At 43.8% G+C, this 22,058-nt stretch overlaps 1 protein-coding gene across 1 annotated transcript in view; it reads right to left on the bottom strand.

Moving 5' to 3' along the window:
- The window catches only part of ITK (IL2 inducible T cell kinase), a 66,464-nt gene that overhangs the window by 22,873 nt on the left and 21,533 nt on the right, over window positions 1–22,058 (bottom strand). The window contains exons 3-8 of the mRNA XM_062188772.1: window positions 21,307–21,388; window positions 19,149–19,277; window positions 15,402–15,442; window positions 11,110–11,261; window positions 7,273–7,338; window positions 3,463–3,517 (exon numbers count right to left, since the gene is read on the bottom strand). Coding sequence (XP_062044756.1) covers window positions 3,463–3,517; window positions 7,273–7,338; window positions 11,110–11,261; window positions 15,402–15,442; window positions 19,149–19,277; window positions 21,307–21,388 — 525 coding nt within the window. The remainder of the gene's footprint in view (window positions 1–3,462; window positions 3,518–7,272; window positions 7,339–11,109; window positions 11,262–15,401; window positions 15,443–19,148; window positions 19,278–21,306; window positions 21,389–22,058) is intronic.

Below are 22,058 nucleotides of genomic sequence, written 5' to 3' on the forward strand. Positions count from 1 at the left end.
ATGAGAGCAGGGCTAAGCTGTTCACAAGACACAGTAATCCACAGCCATTAGGGAAAGGAGAAGTAAGGCTGCAGGCAGCAATGACGCGTGCAGGGGCTCAGCTCCTTTGAAGCATGCTTCTCCTCCTGTGGTTGCTGTGGGTGAGTTCTGTGAGCGGCAGTTAACTTGGTTTTGGGGGCTGGGCAGCCAGGAGTTCTGAGCAAAGTGAGGCATCCAGCACGTGCTTTACCAGCTACTTTCGTGCTTTACCACCTCCTTCCTGCAAGATGCTCAGGGGCTGTCACAACCACCTGGCATCTCAAGGTCATTCATTACTCACTCCACCACGATGAAGGGCACTGACTTGCGCCATGCAGCCAGATGGGAGCCCCTGCTCCTTTGGCCCAGACTCAAGCTCTCATTTTACCTTTTACTACTTTATGCAGGAAAATAAAGAGGCAACGAAAGGAAAAGAATTATGCTGAGAAAGTAAAAATAAATGTACCACCTGGTAGGTTGAGAGAATAGACAGTAACTTGCATATTCCCTTATTAACTCTCTCTCTTTCTCTCTCTCTGTGTGTGTATGTAGAAGCATCTCTGCTTTAGTCCAGACTATTCCACTGATTCTCTTTGTTCTGTTTCTGAATTTTATCCCAAATTACCGTTCTATAATACCAAGGGGATGGGCCAGATGCCTTTTGAAGGAAATTCTAACTCCAACAGTCAGTAATTATGTAAATTCCAGAAATTTTCTAGTTAAATGTATGGGCTTTAATTTTCTCTTCTCAAAAATCACTTTTCTGAAGTTATCAGGAAAATTAAAGGGCATAGAACAGTTCCATGAATATAATACCAGAACAAGAACTATTAGTGTTAGTGTTAGCTATTACAGTTTCATGCTATGGAACACCATTTGCTGGAAATATTAATTCCATGTCTATCTCCATCTGAGACACATTGGCTTCCTTTTATCTGTCTTTCTTTTTGTTCATACAACTTGAAGGCAACCTTACAAAAGATAATCTCGACACACAGGGCACATTATTACACAGAGATCGACTGCCCATCCATAGCCTTGTCATGTTGCATTATATGTTAAGAGTGTCTCTGGTCATCTTTCATTCTGGGGTGGTGGTTTTTTGTTCTCATGAAATAAATTTCTTATTATCAATATTGCTTTTTATTGGCATCTTAGAATCATAGAAATGTGCTATACCAACACCTAAGTTAAGACTCCTGTATGAAATTCAGCTCACCCATAATGGAAGATGCTGCAAGGTGCACTGAGTGTGTTGCAGCATACCTGTTCACAAGGGATTCACCCTCCTCCTAGATGCATTAAGACAGGAGGGAAAGTGATGAGATAGATCCAAGACAGAATGAAAGCAGAGCTACTGGAAAAGTAATCATGTTACACCATAAGGGTTCAAAGGTGAGAAAACTCATATTCCACGAGTGGGTAGGGAGAGGAAAGGTACGAGAAATTTCTTGAAAAGGTGACACTCAGTGATTTCATAGAACATATTAGGAGCCCGTTTGGTGGCTCTTAACCCTGAGTAAGTCTCCATAACCTAAGTGCTACCCAGAGGATCTGATATGTAGGCTGGAGTCCAGCAGTCTGTATTTTTAGAAAGCTCCACCAATGAAGCGCATAGTCTCCTTGAAGCATAGTTGCTAATTTATATAGCATGTGATGCATTCATTCCTTCAGCAAATACTGATTGGGCAACTATTTTGTGTTAGATAGAGTTTTGGATACTTAGGTTCTGCAGGAACAAGAAAAAAGCATGTATAGTCCATTGAAGAAATATGTATGAAGCTGCACACCAGGTGCTTTAGTTAATAAATGTCTTAGAAGTTATACAAGAAAATGCTACATCTGTGACATAGTACAATCGTTGTTCCAAAGAGCATCCAAGGAGAACAAAGAACAGGAAGAAAGCAACACTCATTTCTAGCTATGCAGAGTCTGGGACAAATCTAACAAGGGCCTATGAAAGTTTGCTCTCATATACCTAAGGAGGAGAAGAGCAATTCATAGAAATGTTAAAAACTTCAGAAAGTAGGAATATTTCAGCTGCATGAGCAAGCTTGAGGGCCTCAAAAGAACAGCTGTTTTTCAAATGTATAATAAAAATCTTGAATGTTAAAGAAATCAAATTCTACTTTTGAGAACAAGAGCTGTGTAAAATAGGAACTGTCTTTAGCTTGTCATTAGTGGGAGCTATTTCAAGGGCTTCAAAGACTGCAGTAACCCGTGGGGATTTAAAAAGTGCTTGTTTACCTCCAACGTCAACTTGCATGACTCTCCATTGGTTCCTATCAGTTGAGTTTTACCTTATCAGATAAACCTGGGCTGGAGGGACCAAGTGTCCAGCTGGATTCAATGCATCTTCATTCTGGTTTCAAGAAGTACAGATTTCCAAGAACTAAACTCTGGAACTCTGATTTTGAGTGGAACCTGGGAGTTTGCATTTTAAGCAGTACCCAGGAAATGAGCCAAGTCTGAGTTGATGTAGAACAAAGGAGACACCAGAGCCCAGTGTTGACTCAGTTCCATTTCTCCTTCCCTGTGCTAGCTTCCCTAACTCCCTTAGAGTTTATCTTAATTCACCTCAGGTAAGCCTCTGACTTTTGTCTCAGCATTTGTCTTGTTTCCCACTAGACTCTCAGAATGTCATGGACTGTGATCAATTGTGCTGGTCAAAGGCCCAGGGGCAGAGAGTGGCAGGATGAGTGCTAGCAGTTATCATCTCTGATTTAGTCCAGTGCCAAACTCATTGAGAAACTGAGGTCCAGAAGGAAGAACAGATGTCCCCAAGGTCACACAGAGTTGGTAGCAGCATGGGCACCAGAACTCAGTCCTTGTTCCACTGTACTATGCTTCCTGATTTCTCATCCTTCTTTCCCTTCATCCTGACATCCCTGGCTAGATCAGTCCTGGTTCTCACAATGCATGGCTTTAGAGAAGAATTGTTGATGGAAAGTAAGTCAAAGCAAGCATTGTATGAGGTTTCAAAAAGTTCATGGAAAAATGGAATGACAAGAGAAGTATATTTACTGTAAAATTTTTTGAGATCCATGAAATGTTTTCATAATACAGTTCCTGAAAGCTTTCTGAACATACCTTGTATTTCCTCTGGACCCATAGCCCAATCTGGCAGAATCTGAGTCACTCACAGCCATTTCTTCATAAAGAAGTTTGCAGAGGAGACCAGCCCTGATGGCTTTCCAAGGTCAAGACTATTACAGCTGTGGTGATGGCTGCATGTCAGCACCACATCCCATCTCCCATCCCATCACCAGCTTTCTTATCCTGTGGTTTGCTGATCCTATAAATCCTCAGACTATTTTCACCAGCCATGGGAAACATTCTTACCACAGTATGTCAACCTACTGCACTGGCAGAAACCACAGCATGCCTGAAAAAACAGTACAATTCATTCTATTTTAAGTTAAAAGACAGGTTAAGGAGACTTACTGTGTCCAAAAGAAGTTTTTCAGCTTTGTCTCGGCTGATACTCTTATTGTACCATCTGAAAGCAGGAAAAAGTCATATGTTTATGACACTGTAAAAATATTTCATTATCTAGTTATCAAAAATAATGCTAGAAAAGCACATGAGTATTGTCTATTTCTCCCAGCAACTTCAAACTCAAAAGCAAATAAAACAGAATTGGCAAACTATTGCTGAAGCTAGATTTGGGGTACAGAGATTCATTATGTTATTCTTTCTACTTCTGTGCACTCATGTTGGAAATTTTTCATAATTAAGGTTGAAAAAACATTTATCTTCCTCTCCATTTCAGAAGTTAAAAAAGCACTAGGGTGCTACAAAAACTAATGCCAGTTTGAAATTTGGCAAATATCCCTTTAATACTACTGTAGAGTTTTTTAAGACTGTCTTCCAGTCCTTCTGAAAATGACTGCATTATTTTTTCGATATTGGTGACTGATGAAGAAAACCCAAAAAGTGATAAAAAGAAAATGAGTGATTTTCAGAGATGGCATTTTTTATGTTGTTAATAGCATTTTTCATCTTGTTGATAGTGTTGGCAGTGAGTAGGTCCCCAGGGGTTCTTTCTTGGTAAGAGGAGTCAGGAGGATCATCAGTGAACAATAATAGTTCAGTAAATTAATAGATCTCATAGGGGAGAAGGTCTAGGTGAAGAAGGAATACCACTTACCGGTCTGTTTGACTATTTTATAGTAGTCATGAATAAGGGAATCATTTGTGCTTTTTGAACATTGTTTGACACAACAGTACTTTACATCCTAGAGATTAGCTAAATGAGGGTTGGTAACCATGCTTCTTGTCATGTACTAGTCCTACATTAGAGTTGTGTGTTGAAAAGGTAGAGGCAAAGGCATTTGGTGCAGTGGTTAAGATCCCACTTATCCCATGTCAAAGTGCTTGGGTCTGAGTTTTCGCTCTACTCCCAATTCTTGCTATCTGAAAATGCACACCCTGTGAGGCAGCACGTGATGGCTCAAGTGTTTGAGTCCCTGGCACCGACATGGGAAAACTGGATGGAGTTGCCAGCTCCCAGCTTTGGCCTGGTCCAGTCCAAACTGTATTTGGAGAATGAACCATTAGTTGGAAGATCTCTCTGTGTCTTTCAAATAAATACAGATAAGTCAATAAAAATAAAAATCAAAAAGTGTGGGCATGGCGTATAATGGTGTCACCATTGAAGACTGAGGTTTACCTGACTTCAGTGCATGTCAGCATCGAGTGCTTTTCTTCATCTTCTTTGTCTTTTTGTTTTACAGGGAAGGGATCTGCCCAAGGTCCTGTCTCCAAACCAGGGCAGGCAGCCTGAATCTAATCAATCTGCCAACTCACAATGATGTTCCCAGATGGTACATTTTGGAGTTCTTAAGGAGATCCCACAAGAAACTTGACAACATTAAGTTCAAGGATAAAATGGCAACCTATGGGGTATCCAGCTCTATACTAAATACACGCATGTTTGCTTGTGAGTCATTTTATCCTCTGAGATTTCATAATCTGGAAAATGCAAATTGAGTACACAGACTATTTGGTTGTTATGGTGTAATATTTTATTTTTATAAAATGACTTAAGTCACTTTTGGGTAGGGGAATATTTTATTTGATGCAAGTTCTACCATTCCCTATTGCTTTATATTCTGTTGGATATTTGGATTTGTTCCCTCAATCATAAAGAAATAGGTTCAGATTAAAAGCAAAAATTAACCAGACTAGGAGTTATCTAAAAAAATCTATAAAAGCATATTTTTTATATAAAGGCATTGATTATAAAAACATTTTATTTAAATATCTCTCACATGTTTCAGCTCAAATCTTCTTGGGACTGATGACGCTTCTTTTAACTCAGGAAAGGGAGATCACACATACTTGATCAAAATGAGTCTTAGGTTGAGAGACTCTTCAGAAAATGATAGCTTTTTACTGCTGAATGTAAGATTTTATGACAAATAACTTGACCATATTTTAAGTAATTGGAACCCCAATGAGTCAATAGATTCACGTGAGCTTGTATTCTTCAGCCTGGTATCTTACATTTGGTGAACACTTAACATTTTTTAACTTTAATAACTGAAAACTTATAAAATGTGATAATATAAAATAACTCCCATACATATTTTAACCAGATGAACCAATTGCTGTTGCTCTACAATTGCGTCACCATTCCCCCTGGGTAGACATATAGGCATTTTTTTTCTGAACCAGTTGAGCAAATTTGTACTAAGTACTTCAGTGTCTATTTACTAGGACAAAGAACCTGCACTTTTACAACCACAGAACCATTACCAAAATCACAAAATTTAACATAGATACAATACTAATGTCAAAATTTCATGAACTGTCTCAATAACGTGTTCTGTAACAAAAAAATGTTGCACGATTCAAGACTCAATTGTGAATACCAGTGCACTTAATTGCCATGTCTCTACAGTCTCCTTTAATGTATACTATCTTTTCAGTCTTCTGTGTCATTCATAACACTCACATTTTTGAAGGACATACAACAGTTATTTAAGGAATGCTCTCAATTCAGATTTGTTTAATATATCCTCATAGCTAAATTTAAGGTGTGCATGTTTGGGGGGCAGGAATAGTAGAATGATGTCGTGTCCTTAGTGCACTGCATAAGGAGACATGATACCTCTCAGCTCCATGTCAGTATGAATGTCGGTCATTTGGTTCACATGATGTCTACCACTTGTAAGGAGATGCTCTGAGACCATGTCCACCTCCTAGGTATGACCCTCAACGATGATTTTTGTCTGAATCAGTTGCAACTCTGAGTTACAAATGGTGATTTTTATACTTTATCATCCCTTCTACATTCAATATGTGGCATTCTATTGAAAGAAACAACTTTCTCATTTATTTATTCAGCTAACAATCTATTATTGATTCTTATTTTATTCAAAGGATTATAATCCATCATTGTCGTTCTTTATCTTGCTACTCAGATTCTCCCGATTTTGTCAGAGGGAGTCTTTTAAAGTTGAATTCTGTGCCCATTTGACATGTCCAGGTCATTAAAGCAAAAAATTGAGTGCTTTCTTACTCTCTGGTACAATAACTGTTCCAAACTGCTCATCTTGCTGTTTCCCTGCCCCAACCCCAGAATCTCCAAGCTATCTCTCTAAGAAGTCCTGGTTCTTTTTTAATGGAAAGTTTTATTTGGGAACCACGATCTGGGTCATTGTGTGCACATTGCTACGCAGCATGGTTGTTTCTGGGCTTTCAGCCCCTGAGCAGGAAATATCTGCACCTGGCGAGTATTTTATGTACACAATAGAATTTCTTAAACATTCAATAGTTCCATTAAAATTATATCCATGTAAAAGCATTCATTAAATGATACCTTAGAAAGAAATGTTTAGCACAATCTAAATAGATATTTAACACTTATTTATCTATTTATTTGAAGTATTGCCTTAAGCCATATTTTAAGTCTATCTGTGTCTGATCCAATGTCAATAGAGTTGTTTTTTTTTTCCTTTTCAAGTAAGACAAATTTTTCTGAAACTCCCTGTAGAAGTTTTTCTTTGTTGGCACAATCTCTCAAGCACCTGAGAACCACTGCTCTATTAAAAGAGCAGGCAACTGCAGATACTTGCCTGTTTCTATTTTGAGTGCATGCTTACTGTTTAGAGACCATGGTATGGGAGAAAAGAAAGTGGGTCAAGAAAAGGGAGCACTTGGTATTTTTGTAGTCAGCCCCTAATTTACTCCTAATCTAGGGAGGACTCCTTATGATGATAGTCTTCAAAAACAAATAAAATATCTTACTCATAGGTTTCCAGGTTATTTGGAGATTTTTCCACCAGATAACTGCTTGGTACATATCCTTCATGCCTGTTAAAAGGAAATTAGTGTTTAGATTAATATAGAACTATCTTGTACATCTTCAGTTTATAGGTTTAATCCATTAAATGCCATTCAAAGAGCCTTATGTTATTTGGCATTTGTTATAAGATCTTTCAAAGTTTAGAATTAAAAAACTGGTAAAAATAACAACATGTTGTGTGTGAAAGGCAGTGGATGTCATCACTAAAATGTGCAGCATAGGAATTAAGAGTGGCCATTTTACTTCAAAAGCTCTGCTTGCTATTTTCCTAATTGTGAAATTTCCTCTACTGGAAAAAAAAATAGTATAATGTTCAGCCTCTATTTTCTGTAAGGAAATATTTTGTGTGTGTGATAATCAGCATTTTTCCACTTCAGTGCTATCATGCCACAGTCAGGAAACCAAAATAATTAAGATATGAAAGACGAATCTCCAACCACAGGTTCTAAGAGATAGGATCAGCTGACACTACAAACTTAAAGTTTTAAAATGTATTTGAGAAGAAGGAAGGGAGGGAGAGCAAGCTCCCATCCAATGGTTCTCTCCCTCAAATGCCCACAACAGCCCCCAGGACTGGGCTGGGAGCTGGGAACTCAATCCAGGGCTCTGCGTGGGTGGCAGGAATCCAGTTACCTGAGCCATCTCCAGGGGCTATATTGGAAGGAAGCTGGAGTCAGAGACAGAAGCAGGAAATCAGACCAAGGCAGTCCCGTGTGGGATGTAGGCATCTGGATCACGAGGCTGGTGGCCCGCTCCTCTGCCCCTATAGCAAGCTTGTTGATTTAGGGCCTCCCTAATTAGACTTCTTCCAATACCAATGGTGTCAACATGAGAATAAAGGATAAGGTTAGGCTGCATTTGGAGGTGGGGAGTCATTTTTGAAGAAGACTGAATAATTATGCCTATAAAGTTTGATAAAGAATTTAAAAAAACATAAAAATTCTTTATATTTTTGTACAGTATGTGGTTTTCAAAGTGTTTTCACATTCACTATCTCATTTGAAACCACAAGGTGAGGGCAGAGTCCCTTCCACTCCCTGGACCCCCAGCTCTGTAACAGCAAAGTGAGGGGAATGTGGGGGCTGCCCTAGATCATACATAGATTCCTTCCACACTTGCTGATTTATAAATGGGATGCCCAACTGTTTCTTGATTCTTATACCAGAAAGTGTTTTAATTGATCTAAATAAAGCCAATTTTCAATTTCGTGATTATGTTTAATGGGGAATGTATAATCTATGCCATAGAAATATATTGAGGAGAAAGAAAGCAAGAATAAAAATGCCAGTGGCAGGGCTGGTGCTGTGGCATAGCAGGTCTAAGCCTCCACCTGAAGTGCTGGCATCCCATATACAGGTGCCGGTTTGTGTCCTGGCTGATCCTCTTCTCATCCAGCTCTCAGCTAATGGCCTGGGAAAGCAATGGAACATGGCCCAGTGCTTGGTCCCCTGCACCTCCATGGGCTACCTGGGGGAGGCTTCTGGCTCCTGGCACCTGGCTTTGGATAGGACCAGCTTCTGCCATTGTGGCCATCTGGGGAGTGAACCAGTGGAAGGAAGACCTCTCTCTCTATCTCCCTCTCTCTGTCTGTCACTCTCTCAAATATATAAATAAATCTTTTTAAAAAAATAACCTTTAAAAAATGCCAATGGCAGACATGGCTAATCAGTCATGGCATACTCTCTGGCGAACGAGACATCCAGACTCAGCATCACCCACAATGTAGTGGTCCAGACACTCACTGCTGATGACAGCCAGTTTATTCTTTCAGTGGCCATTTCCCCTGCTATTTCTCTTGGAATTATCTTAATTTGATCTTGTTTTTTCCCTTCCACCTTGTGTATTTATAACTATGTTAATAGATCACATAATAATTTTTCTTTTGAAGAGAATAGCTTTTGCACTTGATCTTAGCTAAAAGGCTGAGAAGTGATCAGAAAAGCTTTTGAAAGCTGAGTTTTCTACACAAATGATCTTATTGGTTTGATATCAATATATGGAATTTATTAAGTTCTTTAACTCCAGCTTCTCACTGATTGTCTCAACACTGTGAGATAGCAAAGTTGATGTCATGTGCATCTCACAGATAAGCAAATGGATGCACAGGCAGTGAGTGACTTGACCACAGTCTTGTGAGACGTTAGCTGGTAGCAAAGTCCAAGTCCTCTGTCTTCCCATCCGATGTACTTTCCACTGTGCCGCACTACAACAGAGCAGACTGGGGAAATCCCCACAGTGCTGCCTGGCCTCTGGGGTGTTTCTTCATCACCCATTGAAATGCACAGGTGAGCCTTTCCACGGGCCACTGAACAAGGGGTATAAACTCATTGGGGGCAGTAAGAATTAAGAGAATACACTTCCTGGTACATTAAGTAGGCTGAATAATGTCAGTTGGGTCAACTGACAAATCTTTTATTTTTAAATAATAACTATATCAAATCAGCAGCCTAACTTTACAACTTAAAATGTTTATTTATCTTGATCTGCTTCAAAGGCAGAACAACATACATAGACAGAAAGAGAGAAAGAGAGGGATCTTGCCTCTGCTGGTTCACTCCCCAAATACCTGCAATAGCCAGGGCTAAGGGGCCAGACCAAATCTAAGAAAAAGGAACTCCATGCAAGTCTCCCATGCAAGTGTGCAAGAAGCAGGATCAGAAGCAGAGCAGCCAGGACTCGACAAGGCACTCTGACATGGGATGCGGGTGTACCAAGTGCTACCAAAGGGTGGTCCAGGAACTGATGAATTTGTGAGTCAGTCAGTCTCTTTGTTTGTAGACCTGGAAGTCTTTAACCTGTTTCTGATTTGGACCATCCATAGCAGGCAAAGAAAAGGTGATATGACCAGCTTTGTTTACTCTCAAGTCAGTACATAATAGAGAAGGACTCATAACATTTTTTTCAGTCAAAAATCTTGTTGTGGACAGTCAACACTTGTGCAATCTTATTTTATGCAGGAATCATTTGAGTGGCTAGTTCAAAGACTGCAGTTATAACTAAAGCATTAGATAACGTTAGCATTTTTTTCTGATGCTTCTTAATATAGCCTCCAATGTGCACTGTCTCCACACAATTGTTTTTCACTAAAAATAAGCACTTCATAATGGGTTGCTCTTCATCCTCACTTAAACACTTAAGAATGAGGTGGGCCTGGTGGTATGACAGGTTAAGCTGTAGCTCAACACACCTGATTTCATGTCAGAGTGCCTGGTCAATCCTGGCTGCTCCCTGCTTCTGATCCAGCTTTGTGCTAATGTGCCTGGGAGGCAGAAGATCATGACCCACATAGTTGGCTTCCTGCCCACTGTGACAGATCCAGAAGGAATTCCTGGCTCTCGGCTTTGGCCTGGCTCAGCCCTGGCTGTTGTGGGCATTTGGGGGTGAACCAGTGAAGGGAAGCTCTCTGTTTCTCTTAGTCTTTCTCTATCACTCTGTCTTTCAAACAAACTTTTTAAAGCAGTCAAGAACAACAGTGTTTCATAGGACTAACTGCCAATTTCATAAACTCTAGATGTCAGTGGGAAAACCCAGGGGGTTTTAGATGCACTTGGTGCTGGGAACACTTGAGATGGGATTCAGGGAGCCAATCTCGCCAGTGACTTCCCTGCAGCCACATCTGGGAAGAAGAGAGACCCTCAACTGCTTCCTCTTCCTCCCTCTTCCTACTGCTTCTGTCCTGTTGTTCTAACTCAGGATGCAGTCAGGCTGAAGAAGATGTGGCAAATCTTTGTGCCCAGTGGACCTCAGACGGCGGGACAGACATCGCGAAGACGCCTTACCCGTTCCTGTCCTGAACTCTCCACCAGTGAATCTCAGAACTGTCCAGCAGGTAGTACTCCTCGTTGCGCTGCAGCGTGAGTTCCTGAGGATCGTCTGTTTGGTAGTCATACAGGGCGATGACCAGGTTCTCCTCAGCTTCCCGAAGTGACCGCTGGCGAAGAGAGGTGACAAAAGCAAGCAAGACATAAAAAGGAGGGACAGTTTTAAGCAAGGAAAGCATGTCCTTGAGCTTAACTTGGCCCCAGACATGAGGACACTGAAGCATTTGGTGGCATAAGAACACTAGAAGCTTAAAAAAAAAAAAAAAAAAAAAAAAAAAAGGCTGGACATACTGATTTGGGCCCAGATCGGAATTTAAAGTGAAGATAGTTGCGGAGCTTGAGAGGTGATGATGTCTTGAGAGGTGATGATGTCTTGGGTACCCCAGATAAGAGTCAATGGGCCTGAGGCTTTTGCCCTGTAAGCTAAAGGAGGGAACAATTGTGTTCTAGGACACCACAGGAGATAAAGGAAAGCTATGGCATGGCGGTGTGGCATTCATCTTAGCATAGGTCCAACCCACTGATCAGTCCCCATGAAGAGGAGGAGCCAAGCAGGGTTCTCAAGTTATGGTGTCATCTTCCCACAGGGGCATGCTGGACTCCCATGGCAGTGTTTGGCATGCTGCAAAGTTTGAGGTGTGCTCCAGGCATGTAGTGGACAACAGCTAAGAATCTAAAATGCTCTTCAGTGTTCCACATCCTGTACAGCTCTTTTGAAATTTTTTTATTTATTTGAGAGCAGAAAGAGAGAGAGAAAGGGAGTGCATATTGGCATTCACTCGTTCATTCTTCAAGTGCCTACAACTGCTGGGACTGGGCCAGATTGAAGCCAGAGGCCAGGAATGCAATGCAGGTCCCACAGGGGAGTGGCAAGAACCCAATTACTTCAGCCACATTGCTACCTTCCAGGATGTGCATCAAAAGGAAGTTGGGGTTAGGAGCCAGAGGTGTGTATTATTGTATTAAACCCAGGCATTCTGACCTGGAGATGTGGGTATCTTAACTGCTAGGCTGAAATGCCTGCCCCTGTATCACAGTCATGGAATAAGCTGCTTATAATTATAGTAAGTAGGTTATTGAGCCTAGATCCTACCTCTATCCTTACAAAGCACTGGGTTCCCAGGAATACAACTATTGTCCACACTGTAAGCTTAAAAACTATTTGGCTCAGAACTTTACAAAGATAGGGATGATCATTACAGGTGGTAATGTGGTATTTCAGTTATTGACACAATATTTATGTATTAGTTGAACTTGAGTTGCTCAATTTGAATTGCCAAATTCAATGGGATTCTACCTATCGGTGTGAGCAGAGGACCATTTCACTATGCCTTGCAGTGCAGACATGACCCAGCATCTTTTGTATAAAAACATACATCATGGGGGACTGGTATTGGGGTGTAGTGGGGTAAGCCACTGCTTGTAATGCTGGCTTCTCATAAGGGTGGAGGTTTGAGTCCTGGATGCTGCACTGCCTATCCAGATCCCTGCTAATATGCCTGGGAAAGCACGGAAGATGGCTCAAGTCCTTTGGACACTGCACCTACATGGGAGACCCAGATGAAGCTCCTGGCTCCTGGTTTCAGCCTGGCCCAACCATGGCCATTGTGCAATCAGGGACTGAACCAGCAGACAGAAGATCTCTCTGTCTTTCTCTCTGGACTCTTTAAAATAAATAAACATTTTAAAAATTAAAAAAAAATACATCATGTCATATAAATTATCTTTTTTTCCTTTTTAAATATTGCAGTTAGAGCACTTACTAATTCTTTTAAAATATATTTGTTAATGTAAGTTGTATAATCTGTGAATTTTTTCCCAGGTTAACAAAATGAGGTTTATCAGACATTCATGATAAAAACCTAGTGCTGGTCTGACCAAGCTGGGAGCATCAGGCTGGAGATGGCATTTGGGGAAACTGAGAGTCTGAGGGCTTAAGAGTAGCTCGGGGGCCAAGGTGATAAGGTAGGGCATGGGGTGAGGAAGGCCCCGTTTCCAGGCCACTCTGCTGCAGGCCTCAGCTCTCCTGACCCACAGGGCAGAGCTCCACTGGGCTGAGAGGGGACTCACAGAGAGCCTGGATCACAGGCACAGGGACAGGGAGCCTTAATAGGGAGCTAGGGGCAGAGTGTATAGGCAGACATTCCTGAGTGAGCCCTGAGGAGATGCTCTGGCTCGGCTGGGAGGGCCCTGGAAGGAAGAACTGAGCTTCCTGGGTGCAGAGGGACCAAGAGCAATTGGAATTTGGACTTCAATATGAACCATGAGCATGTTTAGCGATGCCTGGGGGTGTCAGTGACTTTGACCACGGTGTTCCTCTAGCTTGACAAAAGTAGCCACCATGTTTTTCACGGAGAGCACCAAGTCTGAAGACATAGCTTCCTACATGTCCAGCCAGGGTGGCATTTCCCCAGGTGAAGAGGAGAATGAATCCAAATGGTTCAAAGGAAGAGATGTGCGCAATGCATTTAGATGTGTGATGGAAGCTGAACAGTGATTCCTGAGCTCCTGTGCTCAGAATGGCCCAGGCAGTATCCACAGGGCTCCCCCAAGAAGTCTGAAAAGCCTGCAGATTAAGGCTCAAGGAAAGAGCAGCTGGCTGTGTGCACTGGCGTTCACTGTCACTGACACTGAAAGTGAGGCCGGGGCAGGCTGACTTTATATGAGATGGCGGTGGAGGGCGAGCTGCCTGCACGAGGCTCACGTGGGCTTCTGATCCATGTCTTCAAGGAAGGTGGGGAAATAATGTCTGGAAGTTCAACGAAAGCAAAGCAGAGGGAGTTCATCTTCCGAGACAGTTCAAGTACATTCATTGCTTTCTTGTAGCAAAAGAGTGCGTTGGTGACAGATCTAAGAATCCGGCCCCAAAAGAATAAAAGTACACCAGCCAGAGGTTTGGCGGGTGTAGCGATTCCTTTATGGGGAGGCTGCCAGCTTGGAAATGTCACCATGTTGGCTGCAGGGAGAAATGCAAAGCTCGTTCTTGAGGAAGAAGCCTGAGGAAGCAATTCAGTAGGTTCTGGAATAAGAGGCAGGTACTTGAATGTGGATATTGGCTTTCATATGGTGATGGGGGAGGGCTGCTCTTCTTCATCTCTATCTTTTCTCATCTCCTTTACAGAATGAGCTTCCCTGGCATAGGTCCTATGACAGCCAAGCCTCCTAAGTCAGCACACTACAGACCAGTGGTTCTCAAACCTGAGTGCACCCCAGAATCACCTAGCACCGTAATAGAATGCGTATCACTGGGCCTCTGCCCCTGAATTTTGGATGCAGCAGGTCTAGGTAGGGCCTGAGAACCTGCATTTCTAACATGCTCCCAGGTGATGCTGATGCTGTTAGCCCATGGACCATAATTTGAGATCCACTTTGTGAGTCAAAGTCCACTGCGTCAGAAACCCTGCATCCTGCTAAGTCGATGAATGGCCTTGGGAAAGTCCCAAGACCTCTCCTGGGACTCAATTTCCTAGCTTCAAAATGAAAATGAAACTACAACCTTGTAAAGTGGGTAGAACAGAGAGTACGTCTTAAAATAGAAAGCACAAACATGGAAGTACTTTGAAATACATATAGTATTACTAAGTGTGTGTTTCCGAAGTGTTTGAATGTCAAGATAGAGAATAAGTATAATTTGATATACATGTGAGCTGTTACTGTACTCCAAAGTGGTCCCGTGGGTGGACACACAGTTTGATACCAGTGTTTGTTGCATGAATAAAGTGTGGTAAAGGATGGGTATTCAGCTTAGTAGTTAAGACACGAGTTAGGACACCTGTGTCTCACATTGGCGGGCTGGAGTTTAATGTCAGGCTCCAGCTCCTGACTCCAGCTTCCAGCTAATGCATACCCTGGGAGGCAGCAGGGATATCTCAAGTATAGGGTCCCCGCCTCCCAGGTGGGAGACCTGGATTAAGTTCTTGACTCTTGGCCCCGGCCCAGTCCTGTTCCAAACCCAGCTGTTGTGGGCATGTAGGAAGCCAAACAGTGGATGGGAGCTCTCTGCCTCTCAAGTGGAAGAACGTTACAGTGCAGCACAGCTTTTTCAGACGAGAGTCCTCTAAGTGGGTAGACCACGAGACCGTTCAGGCCCACGGCAGCTGATGTGTCAAGCTCAGCTGAACCACAGTGGGCTGCTGTATGCAGACAGGGCGTGGGAGATCTGAGCAGACAGGAAAATGCAGGTGCGAACTTGCCAACAGGCTGCCAGTGCCATGGGCCCACATGTGCCTGAGGCTCCGGCTTTCACTCACCCTGTTGTCCTCAGGAGTAGGAGGAAGAGGCTTCTTTGAAGCTGAAACAGGAAAAACAGAGAGAGAAGATGAGTAGGAAACCCAGAGGGCCCCACCGGAGGGTGGGGGCTTTCAGAGGAAAGGGGCCCAAGAAGAAAGAGGCTACAAGGAGCCGCTGAGACACAGGGCAGCCGGGACCAGTCTCATGAGAACCTCTGCTCTCTTTCAGGGGCTGATTCCCAATCCCCCCTTCTAGAAGACACCTGAGATCTCGGGCAGTCAGTATTCTGGGTCCCCTCTCTCTGTATTCCCAGGAAATGTCTGATGGAGGTGATTAGACCTGGGCCCTTCTGTGTAGGCACAGAGGCTTCCATGGATGCATCTGCACCTGCTATACCAGCAGTGGGAACTGATGATTCAGGAGGGCGTGACTAACTGGCATCCTAAAGCTGCTGCGGGGTTGAGGAGGGGGTGGCAGGGTGGGGGGTCGCGGGAGCCCCTTCCTGAGTGCATGACGGGATCTGCAGATGTACTCTTGCTGCCTCCCTTCAAATTAGCCACTCCCACAGCTCCCCCACCCCCAGGCCCTGGCTTGGCTTTTTTGTCTCCGTCTTTATCTCCCGTCTGTCTCTTTCCCTTTCCCCCCTTTATCTGCTCTGCTCTTTCTCCCTTTTCTCTCCTCTTCCCTTCATCTTCTCTTTTCATTTCTCACTATCCTTCCGGGCACTGCAAAGGCCAGGCCTGGAATCAATGGGCAGAGGCCTGTTTGTGTGTAGGGGAATTTGTGTGGATGGAAGGCAGCTCAATGCAAAGATCCTTTAATTATTAGGGACTGGAAGGGAACAGGATGCATAGGTAGGTGGTGAGGGCCTTGTCTCGGTCTGTGGTTAACATGAAGTTGAGCAGCCCACCAAAGAAGAGATCCGCACTTTAAGAATGGAGCCCAGCCCTGTGCTGCTCCTTGATCAGGGCAGGCTGGGCTAGTGACTTGGGTGTAAAATTAATAGAGAAGAGGGAAAACACATGTGATGCCCATGTGGTTACTGTTTGGCACTCAACTTGGAGCCAAGAGAATGGTGTACTCTCCTTCCCACCGCTCACCCCCATTGCACCCATATAAGCCTCGTGGCTTTGGGTCCCTCCAGGTCTGGAATTCTGTGACTTGTGTCTTTTCTTCTCCTGGCGTTGCTCTTCCCTTGCTCCCTCTCCCTTTGTATGAAGTTGCTACATGGTCACAGCCACTTCCAGTTGCAGAAATGGGTGTTGCTGTGGGTTGGGTATAGTGGGGTCCATTTTTACCCAACCCCTCTGCTGACTCCCAGATACAGTACAGCATTAGATTCTTCCTTCCACAAATCAGGCAGGTTAGGAGACACAGTTACCATTTACCAAGAACTCATTAATTTCTAGCAGTTATGCTAAGAGCTTTCTACAGTCCCCGAAGAATCTTCCAACAGTCCCACATATCATCATTATTCCCATTTTACAAATACAGCAACTGATTAAGGCAAGAAACTGATGAGTTGCGACGCACCACAGATTTTTTTTTTTCACTGCTCAGAGACCCTGTGTTGTCAAAAATCCAAAAAGCCTTAACCCCAGGCAGATGACCTTGTGTTTCTTGTAAACTCTTCTCTCAACTGTGTCAAACTATGGTGCACGGGGTTGTTGAGCCTAATCAAAAGAAAGTAGAGTGGGGAGGAGACAGAGGGGGAGGTAGCAGTGGTTTTCCGAAACAAAATCCCACCATCAGCAGAGTGGCTACACAGAACGTCCCTGGAAGTGAGTGAGGGTGGTCAGGTCCTGGGTTCTTGAGGGGAGAAGCTCCAATCCTGGCATGGTTCTTGTGAGTCACTCAGATGTTCCCCATGCCTCAGTCACACATCCACCACGCAGAAGGGGGAAAGATTTGGCACCCTGCTGCCGAACAGCTGTGACAAGCACGGTGACTAGCATGGAGAGAACTGCGCAGTGGAAACACAGATTCACAGAATTCAGGCTTGGAAGGGGCTTGGATCTCATTTTAGGCCCCCTAAGTCCTGCCATACCATCTGAGAGATGAGGATGTTAAGGTGCTCTGGCCATAGCAAGATGCCAGCAGGCATTTGGAGAGGAGAACTTTGGCTTCAGAAAAGGCCTCTCCCCGCCCTGTTGAGGTAGTGGAATCCACACAGGCCAAGCTTTCCACATCATTTCATTAAATACTTGCCTTCAGGAATAAGGCCAGCAGGGCTAATGGGGCGTCTCACTGTCTTCTGAAATGGTGAGCCTTATTCTGGGACAACAGGCTGATAACCTTGAAGGACTTTCTTACCCAAGGTGCTGGGTGAGAAGTAGTGGCTTTTAAAGTGGTATAAAGAGAGGCTGTGACTCAGGAAGCCACAGAAAACTCAGCCATGTGTTATATCCGCCCTGGATTGTGAATCTGAGGTATCCAGTTTTAGTACAATAAAGAAACTGACAGAGGTGGAAAAGTTACTATAGTAAGAAAGATTGAGAGCAGAGGAAAATAAAAAGCAATGCACAGTGGCCATCAGCCTGGTTCAATTACTGGGTGTGCAGAGCACCTCCTGCTGTGGCCTTGAGCACACTGAACTGCCCAAGGCCATTTTTTTTTAACCATCACCAGAGAACCCAGAAGAACAACAGCATAACACATATGAAAGTGTAGGAGTCTCACTTTATTGGAGGTCATGGTTAAGTCCTCACAAAAAGGTAAAAACAAGCTGTCTAATCCTCAGGACATAAGCTTTGATGTTTAAGGCCAAAACAACTTTTTGTTGTTTCTACTTTGCATTTGGACCATGACTTCCTTTTCTCTGAAGCTGTGGAGGTCAAGGGCAAGTTTAAATGGGAGTCAGGGAAAAGCCACAGAGTAAGGTTTCTTTTCTCCCTCTCCTTTCTTCCCAAGTATAGAGCCTTCCATATGTAATTAAACACATGTGTGATGGGGTGTCACTGTAATACACAAATAAATAAATAATAAAGGCATAAACCTCTTAAGGCTCTCTCTACAACTTAAGAGGTAAGTAGGCTGGTGTCGCAGCTCAATAGGCTAATCCTCTGCCTGCGGCGCCGGCACACCGGGTTCCACTCCCGGTCGGGACGCTGGATTCTGTCCCGGTTGCCCCTCTTCCAGGCCAGCCCTCTGCTATGGCCCGGGAGTGCAGTGGAGGATGGTCCAAGGACTTGGGCCCTGCACCCGCATGGGAGACCAGGAGAAGCACCTGGCTCCTGGCTTCGGATCAGCGTGGTGCACTGGCTGTAGCGCGCTGGCCGCTGCGACCATTGGAGGGTGAACCAACAGCAAAAAGTAAGACCTTTCTCTCTGTCTCTCTCTCTCTCACTGTCCACTCTGCCTGTCAAAAAAAAAAAAAAAAAAAAAAAAAAAAAAGAGGTAAGTAGTTCACGCCATTCAAATTTCTTAACACGACAGGGCTTCTTACACTGTACGGTGTGCACACATTTCCTGGTCATCCTGCTAAAATACATAATCTGGTCCAATATGTCTGTGAAGGAGCCAGAGGATTTGCCTATCTAACTAGCTCCCAGGTGATGGTGATGCTATTGTCCTAGGACCACCCTTTTTGTAAGCAGGAACGGTCTGGAAGTCAGCCTTGAAACGAAAAAGTATCAGGAGACTTGTGGCAAGGGCCCATGATTCCTCTCTGCAAAGTCTGAAGATGTAGAACTTTGCACTCACACTCTGATGGTGGGATGCTCTGCTATGGACATTTCACAGAGAAGGAAGGGAATTCCAGCTCTTACCATTCTTGGTTGGATCATACTGGGCACAGCCCACCGCAAGTTTCTCCAGCTGGGAACAGCATCTCCACCTCCCATCCATCCAGAAGTTAGGGTGATACTTGGACACCAAGCTGTTATTATTTCTTGTTTCTGAAAGGGGTGGGCACCCACAGAAGAGTTATTTCCAGATTAGTCTATCAACTGCCACCAACTTGATTCCTTCCTGAGATAGGTATTACTTACTGTATGTTGAATGCACATTATTCCCAACAGTCAATAGAATGGCCTTTACCTGGGCATGTGACTTTCTTGTCAGATTTGGGCATCAGCAGATCTGGGTTCTTGTCTGGCCCTGCCTCAGGTTGTTATGTGTCCTTAGGTTGAACAAATCCTCCTCTGGGCCTCAATTTCCCCCTGCTATACCATGAGATTGTTAGACCGAATCAGTGGGCTCCATTAAGGAAAACAGGAAAATCAAGAGAGAGAGAGTTTCCTGCCCTTCTACCTCTCCCACCTTTGACCACAACAAGTTGGTATTTATCCCTTCTAGATGTGCAGCATGGTGGATTTGTAAGGTTTGGGTATGAGAAAGAGTTGTGCTACTGAAAAACAGTCTAAACACTGCAGAACGAGACAGTTCATCTCTAATGCCCCTTCTAGCATCCAAATCCTATGTGTCAAACTCCTTCAGAGGGAGAAGAACCAGCAGACTCAGCTGGGGTCCTTTTGATCACTTTTTACTCTGTTTGTTTCATGTCCAGTGATTACACACTTTGTCTAGTTACATTAGAGAGCATATCCCCACTTACCCCCACTCGCTCTTGTCCACATCCCATTTGAGACTTGCAACAACCTTGGAAGCAAATGTGAATTACATTTTTATCCTCATTTGTCGGATAGAGGAATCATGACTCGAGACCTGAAGGCGGCTTGCCTGCTATCCTAACCCCTTAGAGGCTGCAGGCTCATCAGCCAGCATGGTAACATTAACAGAGTGCTTTGGGATGGGTGTTGTGCTAAGTGCCCAGCATGTCCTAACTCATCAGGCTCTCACAATCCCGTGACTGTTAACTGGTGAACATCTGTAGCTGAGGAAAGGGACACACACAAAGGTCAAGGACTTGCCCGAGGTCACACACTAATCTAAGAGCTAGGATTTTTGTTTGGGCAGCCTGGCTTCCCATCCCTCCACCTCGAATACAGGGCAGATTCTGTGGGAAGGTGAGGTTTAAAAATACACTTACTGATGATCTGAGCACCTTTAGAGCCACCTAACATTTACTGTGCACTGACTAGGGGCCAGCCTAGCGCCCTAGTCTTGACTCACATCAGCTCAGGGAATGGGCACTATAAGCTCATCCTGTCCTTTTTCAAAAGATAGGAAAACGGGGCGGTTAAGGAACTTGTCCAAATGCACACAGCAAGTGGCAGAGCCACAATTTAAGCCTGATCATCTCTCTTGAGGACCCATACTTCTTCCCACTAGAACCAAAGTGGGCAATTCTTAAAAAAAGATTTATTTATTTATTTGAAACTCAGAGTTACAAGAGAGGGAGGGAGGGAGGGTGGGAGAAAGAAAGATCGATCTTCCATCTGCTGGTTCACTCCACAAATGACTACAACAACCAGGGCAGAGCCAAGCTGAAGCCAGGAGTCAGGAGATCATTCTGGGTCTCCCATGTGGGTATAGGGGCCCAAGCACTTGGGCCACCTTCTGTTGCTTTTCCCAGGCCATCAGCAGGGAAGTGGAATAGCCAGGACTCCAACCGCCCCCATATGGAATGCTTTCCCTGCAGAAGGTGGCTTAACCCACTGTACTAGTTCCCACAATTTTTCTTAAAAAGCCAGACAGTAATATTTTAGATTTTGCTGGCCAAGAGGCAAAATCAGGGCTATCGTATAGACATTACAATGCAGTCTTTAAAAATGAACCATTTATCAACACAAAAAGCAGTCTTAGTTTAGAGCTATAGAAGAATAAGTTGCAGGCCAGGTTTGGTCAATCTGAACTATAACCAGGTGTTGCTTCTTGGGCCTACATGAAAACTTGAGACTTTACACCAACACTTAGACGGAGAAATGCTGGGCCGTAAGCTGCTCTCACACTCTATTCTGTTGTGGAACACAAGCCTCTAGAATCAACGATCCTAGAGACTCAAGGGCACAGGAGTTTATTTACCTTCTTTAAGGGCCAGCACCCAGCGCTGCCGGCTCTCACGGTCTGGAGCGAACACATACAGGAGGTAGTTGTCATGCACAACCTGGAGGCACACACAGAGTCCAAGGTCAGCAGGGTGCCAGAGACAGATGAATGACAGCAGGCCCATGTGCCTTACTGGGCAAAGGGCAGGGCCTCAAGTGTCTGTTGCCCTATATGCAAATACTTGGGTGATTAGGAAACCAGTGTCTTTTATCCAGATGTTGGGTGCTGCGCAAGCACAGGTGGAACCTCCACAGAGTAGGCTGCTCCTCTGACGGTCCAGCCACCTGTGAGCAATCGGTACATTCAAGCAGCAGGAGAAAGTTCTCCCCTTCACGAGACAGCTCATTCACTTATCTGAATTTTTCACTAATTAGAATTCTCCTGCCAAATGCAAGTGTGACTTATTAGATAACAAACGTGTAATTGAGATGTTAAAACACCTCTTATTTTGAAACAGTTTACGACTCACAGAAGCTCCAAAAATAGGACAGAGTTCCTGTACATCTTTCACCCACCTCTCCTCCCGATGATAACATCTTACATAAGCAGAGCATGTTTTCGAAATCAGGAAGTCGACTTGGGTACAATTCTATTAACTCAACTACAGACTTATTTGAATTTCACCAACTTTCTTCATGCACTCTTTTGTAACTGAGAAGTTGAACAACTAGGCAATACAAGTCATTCTTCTTACTTTCAGTCCTAAAATTCTGACTCATAAGGATTCC

Source organism: Lepus europaeus, chromosome 4 (genome assembly GCF_033115175.1).
Source record: "Lepus europaeus isolate LE1 chromosome 4, mLepTim1.pri, whole genome shotgun sequence".
NCBI classification, from domain to species: Eukaryota; Metazoa; Chordata; class Mammalia; order Lagomorpha; family Leporidae; genus Lepus; species Lepus europaeus.